Source organism: Pterocles gutturalis, unplaced genomic scaffold (genome assembly GCF_000699245.1).
Source record: "Pterocles gutturalis isolate BGI_N339 unplaced genomic scaffold, ASM69924v1 scaffold1662, whole genome shotgun sequence".
Taxonomy (NCBI): domain Eukaryota; kingdom Metazoa; phylum Chordata; class Aves; order Pterocliformes; family Pteroclidae; genus Pterocles; species Pterocles gutturalis.
The window spans coordinates 38,293-59,435 of NW_010109849.1; the positions used below are offsets into that span (position 1 = coordinate 38,293).

The window sequence follows — 21,143 nt, forward strand, 5'->3', positions numbered from 1 at the left end:
GGAACACAGAATGAAGAATGCTGCTTTTTAAAAAAGAAAGCATGATAATCCTGCTCAGAACAACACTAAGGCTCATCAGAAATCCATGACTCCAGGATACTGAAAACTGCACTGTTTTTAACTTATATAGTGGTAGTATCTACATCCACTTGGAGAACAAGAAGTTCAGCTAGAAGGCAAATGCACAGAAAATTTGCTGTGCACTTCTGCCTGCCATAACTCTCCAAAACAGATATTGAAATACATATTTGTGGTTGTGTACATATGGGATATAGGTATGCCTGTAAATTAGACTTCAGAGCCATGTTCTTTTTAGATCTTGTATGTCCACCTTAACAGTCATTTTCTGTTTCCATGTTTGTAGTGGGGCACATATCTGTGTCATGTTAAGTTTTAACCTGTGTAGATGCAGTTTTGCAGTAGTACTCCATTAGTCTTCATTCTTCTGCCCCTTTTCTTTCAAGAGGGATGTTGTTCTCCCTGATCCAACAGTGGCTAATTCTAACCTAAGTATCTGAATACAGAGCAGCGTTAAGTCTTTACATGTGTGCCTCCTGTGATGTTCACGCAATATTATCTGATGGATGCCTACCTGGGAGGATAAGGAAGGGGAGGGGGATGCTGGAGCAGACATAGAAGTCATGAAGAAGAGGTTCAGATTGAGGTAATGCTCATGGCTACAGAGAATTCTCAGGAACTCCAGCCTCATGGAAATCAGGGTGGAGAGTGAATTCAGCTTGTTTGAGAGCTAGAAAAAACAAATGAAAAAAATGTCATGTGTTGGGTGTGTACTATTTAAACTATCATGCAGTGAAACATCCTGCTTCCTGAAACAGAAACAGTGACAAATAGCCCAGCATACATTAAAATACTGACTGTTTCCCTAACTAGTTTCCATCAACTAGCCAGTCTTTCTTTGGCAGTGGTGGTGTCTTTCCCCATCCCTGTCTGACCTACTAACTTCCCAAGAGACAATAAACTGTTTTATTTTTCTTCCCAAAAGAAAAACATACAATATTTTTCCCTTTTGCATAACACAAAGATTAAAACCAAGGAAAATTGCTGAGTCTGTGGCAAACTCATCAAAAGTCCTTCTAGGCAACACAGAGCATCAGCAGTCTTGTAATTTCCCTTCATATCAACAATGACATCAGTGGACTATTACACAAACTATAGGAAACCAGGGCAGCAGACATCTTTTCTCCTACCTACCTACTGTCAGCTGACAGAGGGCCTTCCTTTGGCAGAAACACTACAGCGGGTATATTGGCTCACAAAATAGGAGGAAAACTCTCGCTTTCAAATGCAACAAATAATTTCATATCAACATTCTGCACCCATAATTTATTTTTAATTTTTGGAAGCTTGTAAAGTAAGAAGACAGAGATGGATCATTTTGATTGAACGGCCCGAAATCTACATACTGTCCATCACAGCAATGCACTGGAAGTCAGAGACCGAAAGCTGCTCTGTATGGTCTGCGGGGTCTGCTGCTATGGGATGTAAGACAGCAAGAGAAGAAAAGTGGCTCCATGGATGTCCTGCAGCAGTGCAAGGTATAACATTTCTAAAAGAGTCTTAACCTCCATTTTTTTTTTCTGCAGACCACAAATCAAAAGAGGTTTAAAGTCTCTGCATATGCAATAGGAAATAGAAAAATTACTTTACCCTTTAACACAACTCAGAGGATCTTGATGGATAAATTAATCAAACAGAACAGAACACTGGACTGGCTGTAATCCAGATGCAATCCCAATAATGCATGGTGCCTACCTGATTACAGTAATGTTTGATGAGATTAAACACAAAACCTCGGTCCATTAGAGAAAGAAGATCATACAAGAAAAATGCCAGGCTGATATTAATTTTTTCTGCTTGCTCACTTTCCTTTAAAAAAAAAGGGGAAAAAAAAAGAATTGCAGTTATGATGCAAAAAACTCATACACAGGTGGAAGACTTTTTAGAATCATTAAAAAATAGGATAGAGGACAGCTCCCAGAACCATCTCATGGAACAGACTGGACGAGACTGTTTGAGTTCTCTAATTTATGTGATCTTGTTAAAATTATACAGAATCACTGCTGTAAATTATTTCAACTGTTGTAGCTTTCACAGAGGAATATCATAGGATGAATGAACAAGTTTATCTACGCAAACCTTTGGGCTGACAACACTGAAGTAGAATTTGAGACCTGTTCTGAACTCCCTATGGGCTGCAATCCTGCATATGCCACTTTTTCTTTTTAATTGAACCTTAAGGAAAGCTGTTTTAAATACTAGAACATAAAATATTATTTAAAAATATTAATAAAACTCTGCACTGGCTTGGCTGATGGGATGCCAAGTATTTTGTTCAGAAATTTTAAGTATAAAAATGGTAGTAAAAAAATACTGGTAAGATAAATCTGTGGGTTTTACCATTTAGCAGCTAAGCTCTTCTATGTTTATAATTGGCCTGACTACCAGAGGTGTGCAGCCCCCAAGTAAAAATCACAAAGAGCTCCGCGTGCCCTCTAAAATAAGGCTATAGTTACTTCAACCATACCAATAAAGTCTCAGTAGCATATGTAGTTCACCAAGAAGAATTTGTGGAGGTGCCTGAGGGATTTGCACACATTTGATTCTCAGAGGCCTCAGATGGGTTCAGTAAAGACTGACAGAAAAGATGACTGAGAAAAATGTTTGCCCTACTCTTGTCTCTGACTAGTGAGAACAGATGTACAGCACATCAGGGTGGTTACAATTTAATTCTTCATTTTTGAACCTTTTTGTTGCTGTTGCTGTTCAGAAATTTTTATAGATTTCCTATTATCTGGAATTTACATAGCAAAACATTTTTCTCCTTTGAAGAAAAAATTAGTTTTCCACTACCTCACTGGGTAGGCTAAAATATGCCACAGATATCACTGCAGAATCCCAGGACAATCTAACATGCTTAACCATGTATTGAAATATAGATTATTACTGCTTGGATTTAAAAATCAGAGACATATTACTTACTGCTGCTTTGTGCAACTAACCAATGGCCCTAATTCTGCAAACACTGATGTGGAATTTTCACACATAATCAGGCTCTATACACTCACTCAATCAAAACTGAATTGAATTAACAGCCCATAAAAACCTCTGTATTTCTTGTGAGGAAGCTATAAAATACAAGTCTCTTGGCAAAACCTACCATTCCATTAAAATATTTTTATGTAACAAATTTTTATTACACAACATATTTAAAAACAAAAGTCACTGACACCTTAAGCAAACATTTCTGTGAAAACATTTTCTCTGCACGTGGGTATCACAGAAGCACACCAGGGGATTGAGCAAAGGATAAAGCTTCAGGAAAAACTTTTTGGTGGATAGTAACGATCACTTCTGCCATTCCATGCCCCCAGTTGTGGAGTAAAACACTATGTAGTAGAAAAGAGGGTAACAGGAAAGGGGGATGAAAGGAATAAGCCCTGCTTGGGCTGCAGTTTAATGCCCTCCTAACCTGGCATAAAGCAGCACTGCCACTGAAATTGGTAGTCCAACCTTTCCCATCTACGGCAAAGGAGATTTCCCCCCCTGCCCCACACTGAGAAGCAGACTGGGGAACTGATCTGAATGGTCTTCCAGGGGAGCACAAGGCTGCCCCTTGCGCAGCTCCAGCTGTTGCTTAAATTCCATGTGAGAGTACCATTTCAGTTTTGGACAAATTCTAGTGACACTGCTGAAGGTGAAATGGGATTAAACACATGAGTAGCAAAGATCCATGGTGCTTATTTGATGTATTTACCTTCTGTGGTTTGACTAAAAGTGCAGCAATCTCTGAAGTAACCACACTAACTATAGTGGTAACATCATCTTTGAAGCGATCAGAGAACCGGCTTCTTCGTGGGTTGTCTTGCTTTTCTACGCTGTGAACATACTGAGCCATACTCTTTATCTGCAAAGAAGGAAAAAAAAAAAAAGCCCAAACTGGAGGTAAAACTACTGCTTCAAGTTAGTCCATGGGAGTAAGCTTCCCTGCTTGTTTTCCCCTGAATGTAATCACTCTAATCTTCTCAGAGACACTGTGATAAATCCTACAACTATTGGCAATGACAACGGAGAGCCCAAGACTTGAACACAGACAGACACCGATTCTTGTTCAAGTTCATGCAGTTGGCTACTCTCAGCACCTGAAATCAGTATCACCTTCTCCAGGCCCCTGCATCTGCAGCTCCGAAATGCTGCTGTTTGCAACTTTTGCCCTTCATGATGACAGATAGGAAGTGACACCTCTGGAATTAATTCCTACTTCTTGACCTACTGTTGGGTTGTTTATATGCTGCCAGTGGAAACCAGTATGTCAAAATTTCCACTAACATCCATCACAGACTTCAGAGCTCTGTGAAACTGTAAGTTTGGGGAGCCTTGCTGCTGCTCCCATGTTGTTAACAAAGTGCAAAAGACAGGAACATGTATTCACAGAAAAAGAAGGGCTCAGTTTGTCATCTGTCTTTCAACCCTCTGCAAGCTGTGGACCACCGCGCATGCAGGACTTTGCCATCACAGGTTGCCTGTGGGGAACAGGGGTGAATTCGGAGAATTCTTTCGTTGAAATTCCATTATCTGGGACTTTTGTTTTCACACCGGGTTTGAATAACTTAAGAGACCATCATCCACCTAAATCTCTGTCTGGAGTACCAGCTAGATTTCACCATTAACTTGCTACAAAATACCACTGTCAAATCTTACCAGGAGCTCGAAGAAAAACCAGGCGTACTTGAAGACAGATTCTCTCACCATACCTGTGCTGACCACCATCTGCAGTGCCAGCTCCTCATGGAAATGCTAGATAATAAACACAGAGTGTTTGGAAATGACTTTTCAGTCAGCACATCATCCAGTTTCAACCTCCCCCCAGCTCTCACACCTTCAACATCCCCCTTTTCCCTGTGGGAAACTCCCCCACACTGGAGAGTCAGCAGCTGGATGGAGACATGTAGACATCCCTATAGTATGAGAAGGCAGATTTGACCAAAGTGACATACAAGGAATTCTGGTGGCAAACAGACTTTGGGACACATTTTTCTGTGGATCCAGAACCCTGGATAACCAAACTGGGAAATGCCTTTGGTCTACCCTCAGGCTGCGTGCATGACAGGGAGTAGTCACGTTCCCCACTCCGCCCTCAGTGTTTCTATTTAGCACATCCATGTTTTTAGAGAGAAGGCAGAAGTAAGATTGTCTCCGTGGTGGGAGAGAAGGACACAGCAATAACCACAGGATAGCTTGTAAAGAGGTTTCTAGTTGGAGATAATACTCTTTGCAGTGAGATCTGACTACAAGGTATCTAGTCCCAATGATCTACACTTTTAGGAAACTCAAATCTGGACCAAACACTTATTGCAATGTCTGTTTTCTATTCCTGACACAAACAATAAAGGTAATGAGATTCCTAAGCCTACTTACATTGAATAGGATTCACTAATCCATCCAAGATTCAGACTGGGTATAAACCTCTATGTTTTTTTTTGGCGTAAATCAAATGAATAAACAGGAGTAAGAAAGAAGAGTCTCACAACTGTAACTTAGATTCTGAACCTTCTTCATCCAAAGCCACTCCTGCTGATCAATGCCAAACACAAGATATAGCTCTGGAAAAATTATCTATGTGATATGGTAACTTGTATGTTGTTAAAAAGTTATTTAGGAATACATACTCAAGATAGGAAGGGATTTCTTGGTTCTAAAAACTACAAAAAAGGGGAAAAGAGAAATATTCTTTACAGAAGAAAGAGATGGCAAACATTTCTGAATGCACTTTACTTAACATGTGAAGGCAGGTATTCAGGGGTAAACAGCAGTGGAAAAATACACAGGTCCTAACACCTCAAGAAAGAGAGCAAAGGGAGGATCCAGGCAGGCTGCTACTTGTCTAAATCTGTCCTGGAAAAGAATCTAAAGAGTCTGGAGCAGAAGCAGAAATGTTTGGGTAATATTTACTCACTGATTCAATATTCCATCACCAAATCCTTGTTTGAGAAAACCAGTTGATGTTCTCCCTCTCCCCTCTCCTTCTTTAGAAGTACTCATTACTAGCAATGCCTCAGGAAGCTCCAGGCTCTGTTAATGTGCACCCTCACACTTAGTGGTAGGCTACCTTTTTATTAGATGGTCTTGGGCTTGCACAAACACTTGGTATGTCATTTGTTCCTTCAATGTAGAAAGACATCCGACTGGAGCTGTGATCCACAGGCTGGAGGACATGGCCAGAAGAAATACATAATAGTAAGTTAATACATAACTTAAGCTAATTAGCAGAGAAGAAATCAGCAGCGGTGGTTTTTTTGGAAGGTAGCTCAGGTGTTCATCTAAATAGCTCTTCTCTCTTTTTCTCCCTACCTCCCTTCCCAGCGGAGGCCAAAGACCACCTGAAAGCAGCAGCGGCAGCGGCGTGCAAATGCTAACACTGCCATCACGTGCCAAATTTCAGCACTGCAGCTGTATTTTGGAAGCTACAATTCACCCTTTCAAGGTTCTTTATCTACTGGCATTACATCCGAAATTTAGTAGCATCTGGGATTCTTCCTTCTATTAAAAGTAATACTAATTTAAAAGGCAGTGAAATGGCAGTAGCCATCCGAGCATTGTAAACTGCTACATTTATCAATGAGATGAAGCTGTAATATTAAACACTTTAATTTTATATGAATTTGGAAAAAATAAAAACACCGTGAGCTCTGTTTTTTTCAGGACACAGCACATTAGAGTAAAGTTCATAAGGCTATTAAGTTCAAACCTACATTATTAAAATTTCTGTGGATGAATACTTACACCCATATAAACAAATCAAATAGATCAGCAAAGCCTGTGCATCTTACTAGTTCTGGTTTAATTTGCTGAAGACAAGCACTCATTCACTTTAACTGGAGAGGCACATGATCATTCAATGGAGGAAAGACTTCAAAATGTTTCTGAAGATAACCTGCTTGAGACGCAGCATTTTAAATACGTAACACTCAAAGAAAAGGGAAGGGGGATATCGTTCAGAGCATAGCAGACATGGTTCTGTGGATCTCTGCCAGGGATACAGCTAGGAGCAGGCTCCTTGCATAGGGAAAAAATCCTGTTTCTGTCATAGGCACAGCTTCCCAGCTCCCGCTGAACGGGGAACTCTAGATTTTTGGTTTCCCCAGAGAGCTGCGCACAGCTGTCCTCTTAAAGCTCTTAGTTGAGCAGGGGGATGCTGTAGACCAGCAAGCACCAGGTGCCAGTCAGGGAAGCAAAATCCTGCTTCTTGGCTGTTGTCATCCATCCTGCAAGCCTTGGTGGCATATATAGTTCTGGTTAAGAAAGAGAGAGGAAGTTTGTGATTTGCTCTGTGGGTGAATTAAGTATTTGGAAAGACCCAGTTACAAAATATTGATGTGCCATCTGTACAATACCAACACAAAATCATGGGGCTGATGTCATACAAATCACCTACTGCCTTTTTTTTAACAGGAAACTATTTAGCACCTGACAGGTTTTGTGATGAAAAAAAAAAAAAAGAGTTAAAAAGAAACAAGAATACATTATCAGTGCATTTTAGGAAAATGATTTATCTTCTGAGGACTCTTTCACCGCTTTCAGAAAGTTAATCTGTTCCCCGTGTAATCAAGTGTCTTTTCTTACACTGACTCTGTGCAACATGGACCAGCCTGTATCACCAGACAGGAACAGAACCTAAATGTCAGGCAGAACAGGAGAGCGAGGCATGTCAAAAAAGATACTCCCTCTGTGGAGTGTCTAAGCCTCAAACACAGGCAGAGTTCTTACCTCTTGCTCTCTTGAGTGACAAGAGACATCAGAATTTAGTGTTAGGAATTAAGCCTGTGCCAAATTAGATAAACAGCAAACACTTCTGATTATACATAGTGCACTTACAAAAAAGCAAATCCAGCCCTCAAAGAACAGATCTAGATTCTCAGGTTTTGGCCCATACAAGTCTGCAGGTATTTGACTTTGTTCTCTTACCTTGGATGACATGATGCTTTTGACCTCCTCATCAGTAGCAGTTTGTGTAACAGCGATGTCAGGATTGCTGCAGCTTATCACTCGGCTCTGCAGGAGTTTACTCCCAACAGACACTGCAGAAGTGCGTCCGAATGTGTAATAACGAGACTCTGTCGAAATGGCACTGCTGCCTGCACCTGCCCACAGGGAGATGTTTGAACTAAGACTAAATAATATATGTATGAGACAAACATGAGATTCAAGCCAGCTTTTCTCAGTTGCTGCTATAGCATCAGCATTAGGAATAGCATTGAGCTCCTGAAAATCTCACCACCAACTGCTTCAGTAACAAATTACATAAAGGCATTAATGACAAGGTGCAGATGTTTTTGGAATCAACACCTCACAGGGTGATTTACAAGCTATAACAAGAGATCACTAGGGCCACCTGAGCAGCAGCACTATTACTGTAGCTCTTTCTTCTTCCCATGGGCTCTTTTTAATTTGCTGTAGATTAAGACAAGATTCACATGCCTAAACACAAAATACCACCTTCAATACATAACATTTAACACCATGTTCAAAGCATCCAAGTAAGGAGGGAGAAGTGTCAGCAGGGATTTCACTCAATGATTACCTAGTTTTCAGCTTCCCCAGGGACCTTATTTTTCCAGGATAAAGAATTTCCAACTGTAGGCAAGCAAGTCTTAACATCAGTCTAAATGTCCCTCAAGGGAGATTTAAATGAATATTTGAAAGAGAAAAGGACCTACATACCTTTAGCTCCCATGGCACAGCTGCTTGCTGGTTAAGTCAGTTAATACATAGCAATTGATCAAATGAATCCTATAGGCCTTAGGACAATGGACTGCAATAGAATCACAGAATGGCTGAGGTTGGAAGGGACCTCTGGAGGTCAGCTTGTCCAACCATCCTGCTCAAGCAGGGGCACCCAGAGCCAGTTGCCCACGACCATGTCCAGATGGCTTTTGAGTATCTCCAAGGACTGAACTCCGTAGCCTTTGGGCAATCTGTGCCAGGGCTCAGTTACCCTCACAGAAAAAAGCGTTTTCTGATGTTGAGAGGGAACCTGCTATGTGTCAGTTTGTGCCCATTGCCTCTGGTTCTGACACTGGGCACTACTGGAAAGAGCCTAGCTCCGTCTTCTTTGCACCCTCCCTTCAGATGTTTGTATACATTGATAAGATCCCCCTTAACCTTCTCTTCTCTAGGCTGAAGTGTTCCAGCTCTTTCCACCCTTCCTCATAGGAGAGATGCTCCAATCCCTTCATCACATTTGTGGCCCTTGGCTGGACTCTCTCTCAAGTAGGTCCATATCTCTCTTGTACTGAGAAGCCCAGAACTGTACACAGTACTCCAGGTGTGGCTTCACCAGTGCTGAGTAGAGGGGAATGATCATCTACCTCAACCTGCTGGCCAACATACAGGATTTTATCCTTTGATGACATTCCCAATGGAGAAATTGGCAGAGCTTGGCCCTGTGCCTCTTGGCAATAAGTTAGCTTGCATGGAAAGTAGCTTACTGATGTACAAGCCAGTAAGAAATTGTCATCTTAAGGCCATTTTAATTTCTGGAGGAAATTCCTCTAAAGCAAGCCTCAGTTTAGGAGATGTCTCACTTTCATCTTCATGAAGCTACAGTATTGCATGTAACTGTGGAGGCTTCTTACCTGGCCCCTGCATCTTAGGTGAAGGACTGAGGGACAAAGATTATAGAGGGCAAGTCCATGTTGCTCCATGCAGTGCTCTGATCCCTGACCTTCCTCTGAGAAGACTGGTATATCTGAACAGCGCTGCACTTAAAAGGTATGCAGTCTGGGTCTGAGCAGTTGTGTTTGCTACTTTACAGGCCAGTTCCCTAAGTCCTCCTCTCAGAAGCACTATGTTGAATAGCACGTATTAAGAAAAAAGAATACTTTTGCACCAATATTACCTGATTTGACTACTTCTCTTTGAGGGTCTGGCAGACGAAATACATAGTAGACATAAGACGCCAGGAGGCAGTTCCTCCCATGCTGGTCTTTGCTCAGGTCTTTGCTGTTGTGGAGACTGTTTACTATTGCAACCACAGATTCAAAGGCAAACTGTGAGAAGTTAGCTGTGAAACAAAAGGCAAGAATTATTCTCAGCACAGTCAGGGCATTCTTTGTAACAATAACAACTAATCCTATATACTTTAACTCTGTCCTTAACAAATTCAGAGCTGTAGACAGCAATTACTATACCTGACCAGATCTAAGGTCTACACAGGCCAATAACTGCTCTTAAGTAGACCCATTTTCAACCCAATCACCACTACTCCATCAGTAGGTGCTACATAAAAGCAGAACATGTTAATTACAATTTCTAGCAACCTTCAAGCATTTCCTATAAAATACCTGCTTGAAGAACACTAAGACTCATTATTTTCCAGCTGACAGACAAATAAAAGCTTGCAGGCTTTTCAACAAATATTATGATGGATGACAAGTGTTGATTACCAAAATGAGACTGGAAATAATCTACACCACTGTCTCCAAGCATGCTTTACATCCAGAGTTAATGTATGTGATGGGCAACTGGCAGCCTCAGTAGTTGAAAAACCTGTGTGCCCTACTACAGCCTCTCTGGTTTTGTTGCTCACCCAATTCCGTATAAAGATATTTGGGCAGAGGATATGGTTCGGTCAGCAATGTCAGCTGCAGGATAAGGGATTTTAACGGTGTTTCCCTTGCAGAACAGCTGAATTATAAACAGTTAAACCACAACACACTTTCTGACCTATATTTCCAGATAAGTTAAACTACTAAAACCTAACATACCTTCCAACCAGAGTCTGAGAGTCTTATGTGTAGGGGGAAAAGCAGAGAAGGTAAGAACTCAGTTAAACCTGATTAAATTGTGCAGTGAAACTGTGTCTTGAGATGCACAACTCTTTTTGAAGTGGACTACCCCATATACTAAATCTGAGCCTGGATATTTAGCAATCATTTCCCCCACATCTCTCAGTTGTTTACACTACCACTCCAAGACCATACACCAGTGAATACCTGTCTGGCCAGCTATGACCATAGGCTGTACAGCCAGCTGGAAAAGTTTATCTAGTACCAAATGTAAAAACAAGACAAGAGGTTCAAGGCGTGAAGAATTCAAACAGATAATGCTGAGTTTCAATTCATGTTCCAGTGTAGCTTCTGTGATCTTCTGATCCATCAGTCGAATGGGAAAGGTCACTTGACTTTCCAGAGAATGGCACAGAGTAAAGAACTTCTCCAGGTGATTGTCCTGCAAATACAGTGCACTCACAGTTAACAAAGTGGATATAGTTCAGGCTGCTGCTAGCTAAGGAAAGCCCGTTTGTCCCACCTGATGGGATGAGAGAAAATATTTTCACCCTTCTAGCTTGCAGTGGTGGCTAGCCCTAGAGATGAATTTATAAAGCAGCTGCCACAACCTTTTGTTGTCTCCACCTGGCTCAGATTCAGACTCTGGTTACATCAGAATAAAAGCAGAACAGTTAAAGCCCTCAGTGAGGTGATTGCTTAATTTCATGAAAATACTCTTCCCTCTCTCTGATAAAACTCCATCACATCATAGGTCTATAGTCCCTCTGTCACCCTCATCTAGGTTCCAGCTACATACAAGTTATATGCCTTATGAGTTTGCCCCACTTGTGTTTAAAAAGTATGCTGCAAAGTGGTGACAAACCTGCTTCAGACACAGGGCCTCCAGTTTTTAGACATAGCTATCAGGGTTAAGTAGAATGTGATGATGGGTAGGAGACACTGTAAAGCAGCAGAAACAAAATAAAGCTGCTGTGCCCCAAAGCAGTACTCCAACCAGATGAGGAAAGCTTCAATTTCCTAGCACATTTAAATGACCAGAATTACGGAGTTCTCGTTCAGCACTAAGGTTGTGTCCCCACATCACATGTCATTGACAGCTGAGCTGTCTAAAGTACTTTGGCAGTATAACCTGTCCCTACAGGGGGAAGTGCTATACCTCTGCAGATGTGGACACACAGCCTGAACTAGCTTTGCAGAAGATGCAGACTGCAGAAACTGGCACTGTACCCTGTCAGTGTCTTTCAAACAGAGCCCAAGCAGACCTTTGCTGAACTCAGGGTACACCAGGCTCCATACTGCCTGATGTGACCTGCTGCTCATTTGTTCACTTATACCATGAGATTTCGTTTCACCATAGGATTTAATTCACTGTGGATATCAGGTTATTTCCATGGCTGTTAGCTGTTTTTAAATCTGTGTGGGCTTAAATATCTCCATTTCATAAAACTCCCAAGTCGGCATGGACATCTGAATTCTCTCTGAAATGATACTACAGCTGTGTGTCGCTTCTGATGCATTACCTGAGTGTGAACAGATGAAACAGCTTGCACTTCAACATTGAAAACACCCTTGTGCCCTTCAACCCACTTAATAGGTGGTGTCTGAGGTGGAACTTTCTGTAATGGAAAAGAAATATGGGAATCATCATCTTTATTTTAACGATCAAACAGGAAGTTTGTTTATATGGGCATCTGTAGAGTACTCATGCTATTCACTTCATTTTAGATATCTGAATTCAGGGTCATACAGAGGACAACAGCTAGGCATCTTCTTGTTCTCATAGACAAGATAGAGAGAAATTGATGCATTGGATGGGAAATTTGAAGCACTTCAGCTAGATGCCTAGCACAGACAGTGTGAATGTACATCTTCTGACAGGATATTTTTAAGGTTAGAAGTTCTTAGTTAAAGCACTGCCAAAGGCACTCCATGGTGATGCGGTGCAGTTTTAACTATCTGGGCAGTTTCCTACTTGCCATATTTACTTAGAGAGCACAGTTTTCTGCTGCAGTAGCAGCACCTGATCCCATTTCTCCTCCCTCTCCCACACAGCCACAAAAAAATGAGCAAATCATCCCATGGAAGAAAGCAAATTATTGACTAAACAAATGTATCACTGATTAGACAATTCACAAGGATCTGCTTGGATTACTAACTTTAAGAAACACAATATAACAATATAAAAGAATAATAATAACACCAATGGCAATAATAACAACATTTTTCTCCAGAGCTTTCCCCTTTTAAGGTACAAAAATGGGGCATTGTCTACAAGCAGACAGCAACATTAGATTGTAAAACACTTATGCTGTTCTTCTACATTAGGAAAATATTATTTTTTCATAGTTTTCTTTGTTACCTCAGGAGAGTGAATCGAATAGTGGAAAGGCAGTTTATCCAATGCAACAGGAAGACAATAATGTCCAATTTGAAGACGATCATTTAATAGAATAGGCAGCCACTGAAACAAATGAAGAGAAAACACAGCAATATTCATGACTATATATGATTAGGGGCTATTTATTGAATTTGTTATGTACAGTCAACAAAACAACAAATGAGATATTGACTTGAGCTTTTCTGCTCCAACCCATTCAACAGTAATTTCTACACATTCTAAATTCACTGATAGCTGCTGTAGAAAACTGTACAAGACTGCTTTACAAAACATCTCTTTTGAAGAAAACAGACACAGAGCTTTTAATGTGGGACATATATTTTTCTAATAAGTAGTAGAGTCCATGCTTTTATACAAAAAAACACTTGAATAGATTGATCCCTGGCTTTGAAGCTAATCAACACAGTTAAAAGTTTTGTTAAGGATAAATTGAACTACTTGGTCATGGTCACCACAAGCATTAAGGCCAGAATGACGCATCATGACTCTGTATTTATACTTGGACACAGTTAATTTTCCTCCTGTTCAAGTCTGAAAAAGGGTGTGCATTTGAGTATCACAGGGCAGAAACATCTTGTATTTAGGTGGACAGAAGCCTGAAAATTAAGTCCTAACCTATGTCAAGTCTTGCTCCTGAACTACAAACTAATTTACTTCTTGCCAATCCCATTGGCATTGATGGGACTATATCTGTCACAAAAGAAAGCCCATTTGAAAGGATTCTCAGTACTGGGATCAAAAACAAGTACAAACTTCATAGCAGGAACACATGGAAAGCACTTGTCTGGCCCCACAGCTCAATTGCTGACTACAGCACTAAGACATTTTAAAATCTGAAATATTATCATCATCTATGCTTTTCTCTTAGTTTAAAATCTCTCTAGTTAAAAGTATTGAGTGATAAAAATGTCAGAGACTATGCTACAATATGTATTTCTTAAGCTAAAACATGCTAGTCTCAACATGAAGATAATAAATGCAAAGGAAATATATTTTACCTTTTAGATTATTTCTGTCTTTTTATTTTGACACAGGGAAAAGACACTTTAGAACATAAACTATATGCTATATAAAACCCAACTGAAAATATACTAGTTGTTACCTCACATATGAACGTTAGATAACCATAAATAATTGTAATTGCGTATGTTTTAGGGTTTTTTTCCCCCAACAAATAGAATTTAACAAAATTAGGCAATATGCTATAGAGCATTGCTGTTGCAAATACTTAGGTGCATACTTAACTTCAGCTGCTTCAGGTGCATTAATGAACTCCAAAGACATCAATGTGAAATTGCAGGACGAGAATGTAACATAGCACAAGTTGCATCTGTTTTCTGTGAATTAACACTAAGACCTTCTACTGGTTTTGATGTATTACCATAACCAAAAAGGTAATATATGACAAAATTATTGATAAGCAAAGTCTGTTTGCCTGGGATGTAGATACATATATACATACGCACACACTCTTACGTATCACATGGAACTTACTGAATACCCGAGAAGGGTTTCTACAGATGCTCCTTGCTTTGGCTGGCAGCTGATGTGATAGAATGTGAACAATAGGTGGTGTTTCTCTGTGAGTTTTGCTGGCAGCTTAATTTTCACTTCTTCATAGAAGTCAGGGGACCTGTTTAAAAAAAAATGCCAAACACATTTCCAGTGTAAGTATAAGGTCAAGCAGAAAGCAAATTTGTCAGCAGGCTTTTAGATGCTATGGTTGTAAAAACTGTATAAATCCTGAAAACAGCCTAAGAGTGAGTTAAACAAAGTACACTTAGATGCAGCTATATTTATGAACTATCTACAGTTTTGAATCGAAAAGAACACAGACAGTGTCAGCTGGAATGGTATCATCTCTATACTTCCAAAACCATTCCATCTTCATTTGTGGTTACTGTGTAAATCCTAAATCCTGAGTCCACATTCCTGAGAGACAGTCCCTTCAGCTCTTTTGGATCTATGAATTCATCTAAGTGAATGCTATTATAAAGTTGTGCTGCCGTTTCCTGCTCCTTAATTTTCAGATTAGGAATATTCTTAACTAACTTTTGAAAAGCTCCAAACAAGAAAAGCAATGGTCACTTAGGCAAATGCATGCAGCAACCCAAATTAGACATGACAAATACACATAAAATGTAAATGTTTAAAACGGATTAGTATCAGCATTCCTTGATGAACTATATAGGCTAAGAATTATGTAAAGAGTTCATGCCTAATACTTCTCAAGTCATACAAATAGTAACAATACTTACTTATTATGATATGTGATAGCTGTGTATATTTCTTGCACAAATTCTGGACCTGAAGATTTCCCAAAAATTACCTACATTAAGAAGAAAAGAACGTAACAGCAGTCAGATCTAAAGCATGTAACTGTCATTGTCTTGTATAAATTGTAAGACAGTATCTGAAGGCTGAAAATGAGTCTGCAATTTTATCTTAGCATGTTGACACAAATGTCTTATTACCAAGCATTTTCCCCACACACCATTCAGGGTAAAACACCAGAAAAATGGAGCAAAGGTCATTTCTGGAGCCACTGACTACCTCACATCACATTCTCCAGTCATGCACTAAAAAGTTAGGGATTGCAAGAATAAAGTTATGGTAAGCCTCTTGCATGTCACATTGCCTTTAACTAAATGCTAAAAAGTTAAATTAAAATTATTTATAGTTGTTTTTCAGTTGTAGCCTGCTCATTTAGGGTGAGATCCATCTCACTTTACCTTAGAGGTCCAAAGTTCCTTTACAATAAATGAAGAGAAATAGGCATTTATGGTGCTTGATTTGCTTCCCTCATTTCAGAGACAGCTTCATGGTAACGTCCTGGAATCCAGTGACTTGAAAGGGAGCCCTGGGAGATGAGCTTAGACAAGGACATCTGTACAGTACAAGTCCATATGTATTGAAATGAAGCTCTCTCACAGTGGAGAGGAATGTCAGATGAACTGTGTCTGTCCTAAAGCATTTGTCAAAACCTTATTGTAATATGGACAAAGTTTAAGGAAAGCAACAATGCAGTATGGTGTAAAAGATGGTGTTGCATTCACATGGCACAGCTCCAGCTCTGGAAGAAATGTGGCTTGGGAAAACACTGTGCTGATGCTCTGATTTCAGTTCCAGAGCTCATGAGGAATAAGGCTGTGAAGTACGCACCGAGCAGTGTTAGCACTCTGATAAAGACTGGTCAGGTATCAGTCCTTGCTGCAACATATTGTTGAATTAAAGTTCCTCAAAGAAATATTTCCACTCATTTTTTCCTCTTCTAAGGCATAAAATAACAAAATACTTTATCCCAATGTCATTCTCAAATAGCCAACTACACTGTCTGAAAATTTCCCCCAAAATTTAGGCTGAAGCAGACGTCTTTGTTAGAACACTTCGAACTGAACATCTGAAACTTGTCAAAACTGAAGAGATGATTTTATAATGAGAAATGTTGAATAACCTGGACAAGGACAGTGCTGCCTGCTCTGATTATAGTGCACACGTATGCCCTAATACACAGTGTATTTCAAACATGGAAAACTACAATGCATGATTGTGCACCATCCAGATTCAGGAAGATCCCAACTTTTACCTTTCAGTGTTACACTTGAGTATTTGTCTACACATAGTGCATAAGGAGGAGTTACACTGGAAGACAGACTACACAATTTTTAAGAGGCCTCTGAAGCTCTGTGAATTTTAACATTAGAGTTTCCAACACAGCATTGATTTAATACGATGTCACTCTTCTGAAAATAAGGTATGAAGACTTCGATAAGAGAGAGTAATATGCCTCTATTCCACTAGAGCAACAAGTCCTTCCTGCTGTAAGTAAGGACAACAGCACTGCTTTCTGATGAGAATGACAAGCTTCACAACCTCTCTGATGTTAGATTTCCTAAGGCCCCACCAGAAACCGTGACGATGGGAAGTAAACACTGAGTTATCACTTCACAGGTTTCTCAGGAATGCATGTAAGGAAAAGTCTGCTAAGGAATCTCAGCATTTATTACCGGCATTGCACAGGATGGGTCTTCGCCACACATAAACTGTATCTTGATGGTAATGTTTCTTGCAGAAGCTGGTCGGTTAGCAAAATTCAGCCTCTGAGGGTAAACATAGAGGAGATTTCTGGAAGAAAGAAAAGGAAGAATGAAATGTGTAAATGGCAAGCATTTGCATTTCAAAATGAAGTGCACAAACTAGCATTTCACTGATTCCTCTCCCTGTCTTTCAATTCCACATAGATAGTGAAGGCTTTGCCAGAACTCCATTTCAAAAGTTCTCAGGGAAAAGGTAAGTTCCTGCTGTGAAACATTGAGCAATCTATGTTTAAGGGTCCCCATCACAGTAAGCTATGTCTTTGAGAAGGCAGTCTTCCTATCACTCTTTTTTTTTTTTTTTTGAAATACATAATTCTCAGTTACAAATGAATGAATATCTTTACTTACTGTAATGAAAAGCAGGAATCTCTCAAGAAAGGAGCTCCCTTCTCAGCTATGAAGAATCAGATTTTGGAAGGGGTAAGGAATCACTCACAGGTGATAAAAACAAGTAAACCAGGAAATAAAACCAAAAACTGAAGTTCATACACTCATAGCTTATAGCAACAAAATGGCATTATTTATAGATAATACAAATCAAAAAGCAGTGTCAACGAACCTGAGTAAATACAAACAAGAAATTTTGAAGTACAATTCTAGAAACTGACATTATTTAGTAATTAATACAAATAATGCTTTAAAATGCAGCATATTTTGCTGCTTACTAGCTTCTGTACACAGGCAGATCACTAAACTTAAAAAGCACCTTTAATTTCTGTGGTGAATTTGGCAGCATAGATGGTCTTCCAAGTTCAAAGCCCAACAATTCTGGTAGAATAGCCAAAATGCTAATAGAAAGCTTCTTCTCCAGTGAAGTCTACGGCAAGTCTGAGATTTCAACTAGATTTGGATTACAGACATTCTGGCACCACAATTACGTCTATTTAATGTCTCATTTTCCCAGTCTTGTACAGGATTCTCACTCTTTGTCTTCTGAGTGTGTAAGGAATAAGGTTAGTGTTGGTGGAAGCATACTGGCTTCCAACAAGAAACAATGAGAACTACTCAGGGCCTTTCATCCTTTCTTTTTGTCTGTGACAGTCAGAAGCTACACACAAAATCACCCTGTCCTTATCACAGATATCTCCCCAGCATCATTGTCAGCTGAAAATGTGGAGCAGCTTTAGAGAATGTTGTAATTAAGTCAGACAGTCCATTTTCCATTTGTTCTATCCCAAGACCTGGAAAACTAGGGTTGATTTTCCTTATTGCCACATGTCACAATGTGAAAATGCTCTTCAATGACACAGTCCAAGCTACTTTGCTAACCAACACATGCTACCTGGGAGGTCTTAGCAAATCGACTATCACGTAATTTTCCTTTCCCTTAGTTTAGAATTGTACTCCTGCCTGCCATACTAGTGCACATTCTTCCTTACCTTCTTAAATGCAATTTCTGCTCTGCCAAATTCTCCTCAAGTTGATATTAGGAAAAGCTAAGTTAAAGAGAGAAATATATTGGTAACCTCCACTGAATTATGTTTGGGGGAATGACATATTAAATAAAGGATATTATTGGTATTAGATCTGCCAGAGATGAAGAAATACATGTAGGGGAGGCTGCATAATCCAGTAATTGCTTCATTAATCTGTAGCCCAGCACAAGATGGCACAAATCCACAAAATGTTCCTGAGCACTGGATTTTACCTTTAGATGTGACTTAAGATGAAAGATACGTAAAATCACAGAGAGCTCACTGCTGACTACACAACCAAGGAAGCATTATTCCAGCAAGTACTATACTGAAGAGCTAAAGCTTGTGCCATTTAAGTTCAAGCAGTTTTAGGGATCTTGCTTACATGTGTATTAAATCCAACAGCATTGAGGAAGAACGGAGGCAAGTGCTGACTCTGGATATCCTGCAGAGATGAAAGTGATGATGGATTTTTTAAAGCAGGAAGGTGGGGAGATGATAAAAATGAATTGTAGATCCATGACCCTTGTGTAAGTGCTACTGCCAGCACCCATACCCCCCAAAAGCCCAAGAGGAAGCAATAACAATGAGCATTTCCACATGGCAGCTAGCAAGGTTGTTAGGGCAGCACATATTGCTGTCTTTTAAATAACAGGACAGCTAGCATGCACGTAAAGATGTGGTGAGCTCCAGGAGGCATTGTGTCTCCCCTGAGGCTCTGCCCTAAGCAGAAATATTCAAACAACATTCCACAGCAATTACTTTTGGGCAGTGTGATTAAATTTTCCCTTTGCTCCCCTTGAAGAAAGTGCAGGGCTATACCTCCAAATATAGTCAGATGTGCTTATAAAAAGCAAGAGAGCTATTCAGGAATCAGTATAGGTCTATAAAAGCCATGGCAGAACATCCAACTTCACTAAGACCGTCAAGAGTCCTGGGTGAGGCACGGGTCCAGACAGCTTCTCTGGGTCAGAGACTGACCCAAGCAGAGGGACGGTAAGCAGCAATTACTTGCTGGGAATGTTAAGGATACACCTAGCCTGACACAGGGCACCATGCAGCAATTCTCATTTGAATTTGCTGACCTTTCTATACTTTCATGAGACTTAGCAGTAGTGATTTGATCCCTTCGCATGGCCAAAGCGATGGAGACCTATCTTCTGCGAAGATAAAATCTAGGCAGATTTTCAAGTCTGTAACCCTCCCCATGGAATACTCCTGTTTGTAACTACTGGGTGTGCATATGTGTGACACCATAAAACCCTTCTCCTTGCTATATTATACAATGTTTGAGGTGTCAACAAGTGAGTACTAGGCACATTCATTGATGACTGTGACAAGAATGCCACATATAGCAAAAGCCAGTATGTGTGCAAATAGTCACTACTACTACAAACCACAAATGTTCAATAGATAGATGTGTTAATGTTGCCATTTAATATTTATGATATTGGAAACAAAATTTGATACACCCATTAGTTATAACTTTGAATCTTTGTTGATTCCTCTACACTGTCGTCAGGGTAGGCGAGGATTCTTCAGAAAAAATTGTTGAAAATTATAATGCAAATCACAAATGCTTTACTAAATATGAAAACCTGTTGTAGTCAGCCACTAACTAGAGCAAATGGCACAATGACAGAACTTCAACATGTCACATTCAAGAGTATGCATACATGTCATATATTCTGTATGTTAGTGTGGTGGGTTAACCTTGGCTGGATGCCAGGTGCCCACCAGGCCCCTCTATCACTCCCCCTTCAGCAAAATAAAGGGGGAGAATAAGATAAAAAACTTGTGGGTCAGATAAAAGCAGTTTAATTACAGCAAAGGCCAAGGCCATGCACAGAAACAAAAGGTAAACAAAGACGTTATTCTCTACTTCCCCCCAGTAAGCGATGTCTGGCCACTTCTGGGAAAGCAGAGCTTCAGTGTGTGTAGCAGCTGCTCCCAGAGACAAACACAGTAACAAATGCCCCCCTCCTCCTCCTCCCTGCCCTTGGCTTTTATGGCTGAGCTGATGTCACATGTTATGGAACAGACAATCCGGGCCAGCTGTCCCGGTTCCACCCCTCCCAAAATGTGTTTTCAGCACCCTGCTGGCTGCCAGTGCAACACTCAGCTCTGTGATGAGGTCTGCTATGGGGATACTAACTCCATCTCAGCCTGACCCAATACAGTTAGTATGGATTATTTAGATAATAATTTGAATTATTTTTCTCATGTTGCTAAAATCAGGAATCACCTAAATGGCCAGAGGTCAGATCCTCATTAAATTTAGGATGAGAGCAATTGTCATTGTATTCTGCCCAGTAGCATCAGTGTGAAAACCTTAATAAATTTTCTGTTGAAGATTTTGTCAACACACAAAAAAAAAAATGCTGCCAGAGGAACTGAGTTGAAGGCTTAACAAGATTTTCCTGCT

The 21,143-nt window shown here is 40.1% G+C and overlaps 1 protein-coding gene across 1 annotated transcript in view; it reads right to left on the reverse strand.

Moving 5' to 3' along the window:
- Positions 1–21,143, reverse strand: part of DOCK8 (dedicator of cytokinesis 8) — a gene marked incomplete at its 5' end in the record, with an annotated part of 53,890 nt that overhangs the window by 26,965 nt on the left and 5,782 nt on the right. Inside the window, 13 exons of the mRNA XM_010073091.1 lie at positions 593–748; positions 1,774–1,887; positions 3,776–3,925; positions 4,720–4,815; positions 6,128–6,223; positions 7,984–8,159; positions 9,917–10,081; positions 11,013–11,247; positions 12,329–12,424; positions 13,168–13,269; positions 14,701–14,839; positions 15,465–15,535; positions 17,214–17,331. Coding sequence (XP_010071393.1) covers positions 593–748; positions 1,774–1,887; positions 3,776–3,925; positions 4,720–4,815; positions 6,128–6,223; positions 7,984–8,159; positions 9,917–10,081; positions 11,013–11,247; positions 12,329–12,424; positions 13,168–13,269; positions 14,701–14,839; positions 15,465–15,535; positions 17,214–17,331 — 1,714 coding nt within the window. The remainder of the gene's footprint in view (positions 1–592; positions 749–1,773; positions 1,888–3,775; positions 3,926–4,719; positions 4,816–6,127; positions 6,224–7,983; positions 8,160–9,916; positions 10,082–11,012; positions 11,248–12,328; positions 12,425–13,167; positions 13,270–14,700; positions 14,840–15,464; positions 15,536–17,213; positions 17,332–21,143) is intronic.